This window comes from Herpailurus yagouaroundi, unplaced genomic scaffold (genome assembly GCF_014898765.1).
Source record: "Herpailurus yagouaroundi ecotype Mexico unplaced genomic scaffold, PumYag 67073, whole genome shotgun sequence".
NCBI lineage: Eukaryota > Metazoa > Chordata > Mammalia > Carnivora > Felidae > Herpailurus > Herpailurus yagouaroundi.
The window spans coordinates 443,373-453,031 of record NW_024419925.1 but is presented as its reverse complement, the minus strand read 5'-3'; the positions used below and the strand labels follow the sequence as shown (position 1 = coordinate 453,031).

At 45.6% G+C, this 9,659-nt stretch overlaps 1 protein-coding gene across 3 annotated transcripts in view; it reads left to right on the top strand.

The window, feature by feature from the left end:
• Positions 1 to 814: 814 nt before the first annotated feature.
• AR (androgen receptor) overlaps positions 815 to 9,659 on the top strand; it is a 201,341-nt gene continuing 192,496 nt past the window's right edge. Inside the window, exon 1 of one of the 3 annotated variants that reach the window (XM_040466963.1) lies at positions 815 to 3,561. In XM_040466963.1, coding sequence (XP_040322897.1) covers positions 1,991 to 3,561 — 1,571 coding nt within the window. In that variant the 5' untranslated portion in view covers positions 815 to 1,990. The remainder of the gene's footprint in view (positions 3,562 to 9,659) is intronic. The other 2 variants (XM_040466964.1, XM_040466962.1) reach the window with 2 other exon arrangements.

The window sequence follows — 9,659 nt, the reverse complement described above, 5'->3', positions numbered from 1 at the left end:
CATTCCTTGATTAAGTGCAAACTTAAAATATGCAAAAGCAACTTGGAAAAGCAAGTGTCTGTATATAAGCAAACGTCTGCAAAACCCTGGACAAAATCCCTGTGTACATGACCAGGGTTTCTGGTGTTTGTGTATTTGCCTGCTTCTCTGGGTGATTTTACCTTTACAAGTCTGGATAGATGAGAAATGTATGTTTAGAAATAATTAGGCAGGAAAACACGAAGAGAATAGGGTAGAGATGACTTCTGGTTATTAGGCAGAAGGTTCCTAGAGCAACTGGCATCATTCCACAAGGCCCAATCTACCCCTAAGGAGAAATTTGAAAGGTTTCAGCAACTATCAGCTGGCTTGTCCATAGCTCCTTCAGTTTTTAGGAGACCTTACTGCCCCTCTGTGCTTCTCTGTCTGCTCTGAACAAAGTCCCTCGCCTGAAGCCTTGATACTCCTATTGCCCCCTACCTACTCTCTTCCCCCTCCCACACAAACAGAGTCTGTTTCGAGATTGGACTTCGGAACCAAATCTGTAAGTGCTGGCCTCCGGGAGATCGGGTTAGTCCTGTCCGCAAGATAAAGCTCCGGGTTAAAGCTTCAGCTCCGGCACCTAAATCTTGGTCACTGAAAGTAGGAGTATTCAAAGAGCTAGGATCCTCCCGAGCTAGAACAATCCTCTCCTGCCTTCACCCACACTGAGCCAACATTCATTTCTCCAAAGCCATCCGGCATTACAGCGCGGAGAGGGGAGGGGAAAAAAGAAAGGGGAGGGGAGGGAGAAAGGAGGTGGGAAGGCAAGGAGGCCGGCCCGGCGGGGGCGGAACCCGACTAGCAAACTGTTGCATTTGCTCTCCACCTCCCAGCGCCCCTTCCGAGATCCCAGGGAGCCAGCGTGCCCGGAGAGCTGGAGGGTCCCGAGCTAGCCGGGAGGCAGAAGCGGCAGAAGAGGAAAGAGACCGAGCTAGCAGCTCCAGTGTGGGACAGGAGCTGAAGGGACATACCGCGTCAACCCCAGCTCGGCTCCGGCGACCGCCAAGGCTTTTTGCAGCGCGGCGGCTAACGCCGCCGCCTCAGAGCTGCCCTTTACTCTTCGGTGAAGTTTTTAAAAGCAGCTAGAGACTCGGAGGAAGCAAGGAAAAGTGCCGGGTAGGACTGACAGTTGCCTTTGTCCTCCACCCCTCCACCCCGCCCCACCCCCTCCTGGGTCTCCTCTCCTGTTGCCGCTTGGCCCGCTCCTCTCTTCCCGTCCCCCCAGACCCCCCCCCTCCAGTTGGCCCTGAGTGGCCAGCCCGAATTTGCAGAGAGGTAACTCCCTTTGGCTTCGAGCAGGCAAGCTAGCTGCACGTTACAAAGACGGCTCTGGGGAGCCAGGCGACTGGTGAACCGCTTCAGCAAAGCACTGCACCTGGGACCTGGCTAGTTAGGTTGTACACGGGGCGGGCCTCCCGGTTCCCTTCATTCCCTTTCCAGCTCCTTCTGCACGCAGCAGCCACCCCCACCCCCTCCAGTTTGCAGGGCCTGAGACCAAACAATGAAAGGGCAGTCAGGGCTTCAGTAGACCATTAAAAAGAAAAAGAAAAATCCCAAACAAAACAAACCTCCAAACCCAAAATAAAACAAAAAGAAAATAACCCGGTTCTTAATTGCACCTGCTTCAGTGGATACTGAATTTGGAAGGCAGAGGGTTTTCCTTGTTTTTGTTTTTGTTTTGTTTCCTTCAAGAGTTGGGCATCTTTTGAATCTACCGTCCCAAGATTTCAGTAACAGACTGTGAGACTAGCAGGGCAGATCGTGTACAACGCGTGTTTTCCTGTGCAGGAGATTTTGAAGCTGTCAGAGTGCTTTTGCGTGGTTATTCCTGCAAGTTTCCTTCCCAAGAGCTTCCCGCAGGTGGGCAGCTAACTGCAGCGACTACCGCATCGCAGCCTGTTGAACTTCTCAGCTGGACAAGGGGAAACAGGATAAAGGAATTAGGTGGAAGAGTCAGGCAAGCTCAAGGATGGAGGTGCAGTTAGGGTTAGGGAGGGTCTACCCCAGGCCACCGTCCAAAACCTATCGAGGAGCTTTCCAGAACCTATTCCAGAGCGTGCGTGAAGTGATCCAGAACCCGGGCCCCAGGCACCCTGAGGCCACGAGCGCCGCACCTCCTGGCGCCCGTTTGCAGCAGCAGCAGCAACAACAGCAGCAGGAGCAGACCAGTCCTCAGCAGCAGCAGCAGCAGCAGCAGCAGCAGCAGCAGTCTGAGGATGGCTGTCCCCAAGCCCAGAGCAGAGGCCCTACAGGCTACCTGGCCCTGGACGAGGAACAGCAGCCTTCACAACAGCAGTCCGCCCCCAAGGGTCATCTGGAGAGAGGCTGCGTTCCAGACCCTGGAGCTGCTTCAGCCACCGGCAAGGGGCTGCAGCGGCAGCAACCAGCACCACCGGACGAGGATGACTCAGCTGCCCCATCCACGTTGTCCCTGCTGGGCCCCAGTTTCCCGTGCTTAAGTAGCTGTTCCGCCGATCTTAAAGACATCCTGAGCGAGGCCGGCACCATGCAACTCCTTCAGCAGCAGCAGCAGCAGCAGCAGCAGCAGCAGCAGCAGCAGCAGCAGCAGGAGGTGGTATCCGAAGGCGGCAGCAGCGGGAGAACAAGGGAGGCCACTGGTGCTCCCACCTCCTCCAAGGACAGTTACCTAGGGGGCAGTTCAACCATCTCGGACAGCGCCAAGGAGTTGTGTAAGGCAGTGTCAGTGTCAATGGGCTTGGGTGTGGAGGCACTGGAACATCTGAGTCCTGGGGAGCAGCTTCGGGGGGATTGCATGTACGCCCCGCTCCTGGGAGTTCCACCCGCTGTGCGTCCTTGCGCCCCGCTGGCCGAATGCAAAGGTTCTGTGCTGAATGATGGCCCTGGTAAGGGCACCCAAGAAACTGCTGAGTATTCCCCTTTCAAGTCAGGTTATGCCAAAGGGTTGGACGGCGACAGCCTGGGTTGTTCTGGCAGCAGTGAAGCAGGGGGCTCCGGAACACTTGAGATGCCCTCCACCCTGTCTGTCTACAAGTCTGGAGCACTAGATGAAGCGGCAGCTTATCAGAGTCGCGACTACTACAACTTTCAGCTCGCCCTGGCTGGGCCGCCTCCCCCTCTTCCCCCTCCCCATCCTCATGCCCGCATCAAGCTGGAAAACCCGCTGGACTATGGGAGCGCCTGGGCGGCAGCAGCGGCACAATGCCGCTACGGGGACCTGGCTAGCCTGCATGACGGGGGTGCAGTGGGACCCAGCTCAGGCTCACCCTCAGCCACCGCCTCTTCTTCCTGGCATACTCTATTCACAGCAGAAGAAGGCCAGCTGTATGGGCCCTGGGGCGGGAGTGGAGGCGGCAGCACTGGCGAGTCAGGGTCTGTGACCCCCTATGGCTACACTCGGCCACCACAGGGGTTGACGGGCCAAGAAGGTGACTTCCCTCCACCTGATATGTGGTATCCTGGTGGTGTGATGAGCAGAGTGCCCTATCCAAGTCCCAGTTGTGTCAAAAACGAGATGGGCCCCTGGATGGAGAGCTACTCTGGACCCTATGGGGACATGCGGTAAGTTTCTCCTAGAAATGTCTTTTAATCTATAGTTAGTCGGGATATGGGGGTATCTATCCTCTCCTACTTGAAGGGAACACTGCCCCTGTGAGCTCAACAGTGTTCCATAAAAAGGGCCTCCCTGAATCTGGAGCCTTCTGGGTACTCCTAGCCTGCCAAAGATATGACCTTTGTGCTCTGAACCCCCACTGTGTGCCCCAGTCCCCTGAGAGCCCAGGGTGCTGGTGTGTGCCCTTTCAGATAACAACACTCTCCCTCCCTCAGTCTCTTAAAATCCTTTATACCTCATGGTGCTCCATGTCCCAAAGGCTCGAAAATTAAATCCAAGAGCAAGGGCTACCTTCAGAAATAAAGCTCCTAAGTCCTTCAGTACTTTTTCTCCCCCCTCTTCCTAAATCTGAGAACCTGGACCGGAAATATGGGCAGTTTCACCTCTTAGAGTGTGTTAGGGTTTGCCCTCCAGTTTGTGGCAGGTCTTGGCAGGTTAAAGGCAAAAAGACGGGCCCAAACTTTTCTCAGTCTGCCTTCTCAAAAGAGATAAAATGGAAGTGCCAGATTAGGGGAAGAAGGTCTCAGTTCTCTGGGTTCTCAGGGCTGCTGTGTGAAGATGGGGTGAAGTTCCTTCCCTGGCAATAACTGAGGACTTGCTCCAGAGCTAGACATCAGCAGAGAGAATACAACCAGGCACAATTAGAGCAGGGAAAAGTAGAGGAAAACCAAAGGACAACTTTCTTGGTAAACACTGGGCAGTATTTGCTCTCACAGGTTGACCATGTTGGAAGTAGCTTCTTGGGTCGATTTTCTCTTGTAAAGTTTTTATTTTTCTATATGGACTATGGCAGATATACAGTCCCCTATTTCAAGTTTGCATCAGATCCATAAAAAGAACGTTCTTTTAATGAATAATATAGCCAGACTTGAGTCTGACTTATAAAGTGTTGGAAAAAATTTTTTAAGAATTTCTTGATATATCAGTGTGCATAGAAATTGCTTTTGGGAGGGAAGACTGGGGCTCTTCAATATGTTCCTTCATTTTAAGAACATGGTTGCATTTTTAAAATTATAGTTGACATACAATGTTACATTAGACATGCTTACATTTAAAAAAATTTTTTTTCAACGTTTATTTATTTTTGGGACAGAGAGAGACAGAGCATGAACGGGGGAGGGGCAGAGAGAGAGGGAGACACAGAATCGGAAACAGGCTCCAGGCTCTGAGCCATCAGCCCAGAGCCCGATGCGGGGCTCGAACTCACGGACCGCGAGATCGTGACCTGGCTGAAGTCGGACGCTTAACCGACTGCGCCACCCAGGCGCCCCAAGACATGCTTACATTTTTTAAAACATGAGCTGTTACCTCTAACAAATTTGGTGAGAACTGTGAGGGATCTATGGGCCATAACCTTGCCCATGAGTTTTAATTAGGACATAAGAAAAGTGATTAATCTCACCTTGTTTATTAAAAATTCTTCCCACATTTATTGAGCTTCTTGGAGATCATGTTGAAGACTTTTCCCCCAGCAAACAGAGATATTAGTTTATCTCAATGAGGGAGGGAATACTGACTAAGGAACTAACTCCTCAGGTACGCTGGGTTTTGATGTCCCCTTGGACTTGTATCTTGTTCTGTTTTTCTTTTTCTTTAGCTGTTTTTTTATCTGTGACTTTTCCAAAATTATTTGTTAGCTTTAGCATCTTTGACAGCTTAAATCCAACAATTTGCCTCCATTCACTGATGCTTCTGTTCTTGGAAGTTTGATAGCACAGTATTAGGAAAGAAAGAAGAGGTTAGGATTTCAAACAATATACTATTTTCTGGGCTATTGAAGAAACAGCTTCTTACCAGTCTTTACATCCTACTATTAGATTTTTGATGTTTGGCTTACAATATTTTCAAAGTTATTATTTATATAATCAAAACTTTTTCCAGTTAGTTTGGATTTTTAAAGTTATTTTTGCAATGTAGTTATACCATGGTATAAAAGGTTTTCTTCATTTTATAAAAACGGATTTACTTGTTAGGGTTAATTTATTTTCCCTAGGGCTGTTGCTAGTTAGTTCTACTGTGCACTTTTTTTGAGGGATGTGGATGTCTAAGGTGCTTCTTGACATACCATGATGCTAAACTGAAACCTTCTCTCTTCTGCTTTCCCCCCCCCCCCCCAACCCACCTAACAACTAATTTAGTTAATAGGGAGGAAAGGAAGCATTCAACATATTTGTTAAGGGATGTATTTTTTTTTGTAAACATAGCCTGAGATTTCAGTAAGTAAGTATAGAAAGCAAAAAGTTCTTCCCATCATGTGTGCAGTAAGGTTATTTTATCCTAGCTCTTAGTGGAAACACTTCTCTGTTAGAAAGGCATGCTTATATTAATGGCCTTAACTAGTGAGAATTTAGCAGTATCCAAAGAAAGTAAAAGACTATCAATTTTTCCTGGTTTGTGGTTGCAGCACTGGTTATAAGAGCTAGTGAAAGAGAAAACTGACTTGACAAAGAATTTTCATCTCTAGGATATAGAAAATTGTTGAGTAAGTTTTTTGAAAATGCATCAATTTAATCAGAATACAACCAATCCCAATCTAAAAGTTGACATTTTATTACTTTTTCTTTCTTTCCCTCACTTTGTTGCGGTACAATTTGGTGAAAGGCAAGTGATGTTTTAAGCCAAAGCCAGAACTTCCACACTGTTTTGCATGCATTATATGCCAAATTTGAGTTAAAAATCTAAAAATTCTAGAGGCTCCAATTTGTTGGATTCCTCCCTTTTCAAATTGTGTGTGTGTGTATGTGTGTGTGTGTGTCTGTACGTGTGTGCACGCACGCGTTTGTTCATACACATTAGTTAGTTGGGGGATAACTTTAGTAACTTTTGGAATAAATCTATGTTCTTATACATCTACAGTGTTTCTGCTGAAATGAGAGAGGTGGAAGGAGAGAAGCTTGAAGGTGGTCCTTTAAAAAAAACAAAATTTAGCATGTGATTTGAACAGAAGGAATAATAAAAAGTAATGGGACTAGTGTGCAACCCTGATGATATTTAAAGGAGCTGTCATCTTTCAGAGATCAAACAAGAGTACAAATTTGTTAATTGACCATCTGCCCACTTGAAAGAAGTAGGACCCCTTTTATTCCAGCAAGCAGCACAATAATATGAAAAACATTTATTCTTGGGAGTTGAGGCCCAGGGAAGCATGTGCTGGAATTAGAGTTGGGATTTAAATTAATTATTCAGATGCAAAAAGAACATTTTAATTTTTCTATTGGTAATTTGTTCTTTCTTTATATTAAATATAATTTATTGTCAGATTGGTTTCCATACAATACCCAGTGCTCATCCCAACAAGTGCCCTCCTCAATACCCATCACCCACCCACCTCTCCCTCCCACCCCCCATCAACCCTCAGTTTGTTCTCAGTATTTAAGAGTATAATAGTGTTTTAGTAGTGCTTTGATATCAGCAAATCTTGCTTTCCTCTATTAACTACTTAAAAAGGAGACAATTTGTTAATTCCCCTTTTCATCTCCTCTCCCTTCTTCAGTTATCAAACAGACTTTTATGACTATTTTGCAAGAAGCAGTTTGTTTTGTAAAGCCGAATTTTGTTTTGGGACCAAAATAGTCTGAGGCTTTCTGTCCATAGGCCTTGAGAGTCCATTGTCAGTAAATAACTAGTGAGTTCTATCTGGGCACCAGTGATCAGAACCAGAGGACCAAATAGCCACACTGGGTGGTACCCCATTTGAAAATATGTGCAAGATGTACTAATGGAAGTCTTCTCTTTGTTGTCCATAGTGTATCTCTTTTAGCTCAGCCAAAGGTTAACATCAATGAGAGATATTTTCCAAGAAGCTTGTAGCCTTCCAATTGCAGGGTCACTTTGGGGCACTTTCTTGCCAGTGCTAATTTTACCTCATCAGATTTCCATTTCTCGAGTTGTAAACTTCGATATAATATATTGAATTTGCTGGCACATTTAATTTTCTTTTTAAGGTGTTTTTCTTCCCTGTAATAATTTTCTCATCTGGTGTGCATATATGCATTTAAAACAAGGAATCCTTAGGTCTCTGACTCTTACTTGTACTGTAGCTACTTTTGGTGGGATTATGAGTTGGAGTTAGGGACATGGACAATTTTATTTTTTTTTTCCATAGTGATATCAAGACCACCAGTTTCATTTGGAAGTCTGCTCAAACAGGGAGCAGAATGTAGGCTGAGTGTGAGAAGCAAGGGACTTGTTTTATAACCAAACCTGAAATTATTATTCTGAAAAATGAAAAGGAAACAAAAATCAACTTTTGTGAGGTTGGTCAGAGAGGGAAAAGGAAACCTCTCCCCACCCCCCTACCTCCACCATTTTCTCTTTGTTTGCAGCTTCCTCAAGTGCTTCCTGTCCCGGATTTTCTTTCATTTCTCTCCTTTCATGCTTTTAACTAAATGGAAACATAGACACTTCTTTCTACTTTTGAGGACATTTTCCTCATTACACCTGAGGTATACTCCTACAGATTATTTTTTAATCTGGAGAGTAACCGATCAGATCAACCCTAGCACCTCTCTTTTAAGGCTAGATGACTTGAGGGAATTGCAAAATTAATAGCTGGGCTTTTTTAGCTTGAGGTTAGAATCTGATTCAACAGTTGCTGAGGGAGCTGAACTAGAAGGCTTGAGGACTTGGTGATTTAATGAAGTATTTTTCCAGTTGCTGTCCCTCTCTCTTGATCTCTGTCTCTGTTTACTGGCCATTTTGGCAACCTTTTCTCAAAGCCTGAAAATAACTGGACCCTCTCCTGTGAGACAGTGCTGGGTAAGACATCGACAACACTTTCACAAGAAATACCTAATCTGTGTGTGAGGGTGCTTGCTAGCTGGGCCAATAAATATGGTGATGCTGTGTGTAAATTAATCATTTGAAAACAAAAATAGATATTGAAGAAACTCTTCTACCTCAGACTTCCTTTACCAGCATCCCATCAAGTTATGAAATGTTGAATTCAGGGTTAAGTTATCCTCATCCTAAACACAACACTGACTTTTTTTTTCATTGTTCATAAAATTCTCTATAGTTATCAGTATTGGTTGACATTTGTCATATTGAAGAGAATTATGAAATGTCATATTCATAGCACGCTTTTCAAAGAAAATACCCGGTGTCTTATAGTTTATTGAGTAGCACTCATGGAAGTTTGAGTAGGCTGGGAGGATGCTTAGTGAACACCTCTTTGCTAGTTGAGGGTATAGAAATAGTTTTTTTTATAACCTTTGTTTACCATGTGGAGAAACCTCTGTAAAGCAGCACTTCTTAGCTTTATTTCTCCAAGCTTCCCACCTGTTAGATGATGTGTTATTTTATTTTACTTTATTTTTTATTTGTTAATTTTTTAATGTTTATTTGTTTTTGAGAGAGAGAGAGAGACAGAGTATGATCAAGGGAGGGGCAGAGAGAGAGGGAGACACAGAATCAGAAGCAGGCTCCAGGCTCTGAGCTGTCAGCAGAGCCCGAAGCGGGGCTCAAACTCACAAACCATGAGATCATGACCTGAGCTGAAGTTTGACATTTAACTGAGCCACCCAGGCACCCCGATTTGATTTGATTTGATTTGATTTGATTTGATTTTAATTTACTTCTAGATAGAGGGAGAGAGAGAGAGAGAGAGAGAGGCAGGCAGAGGGAGACAGAGAGAGAATCCCAAGCAAGCTTCAGTCTTAGCACAGAGCCTGATGCAAGGCTTGACCTCACCACCCCGGGATCATGACCTGAGCTAAAATCAAGAGTTGGATGCTCAATTGACTGAGCCACCCAGGTGCCCCACTGATTGAGGATATCTTATATTGTTGCTCTGTAACGGCTACTTTCAGTGGCTGTTGCGCAGAAATGATAGGACTGTGAGTTATGCACAATTCCTTGCACACTTATGGGTGCTGCCACCCTTTCTCTCTTAAACCATTTCCTGCTGCCAACCTACAGGCCATGTTAAGGTTGAGAGTGGCTCATCCAAATAAGCTTAAAGTTCTAAAGTGTTGGTTACTTGAGAATGCTGCCAATATAGATCAGGTAGTACCTGAGTTTTATTTTACATTTTAATAGCAGCTTT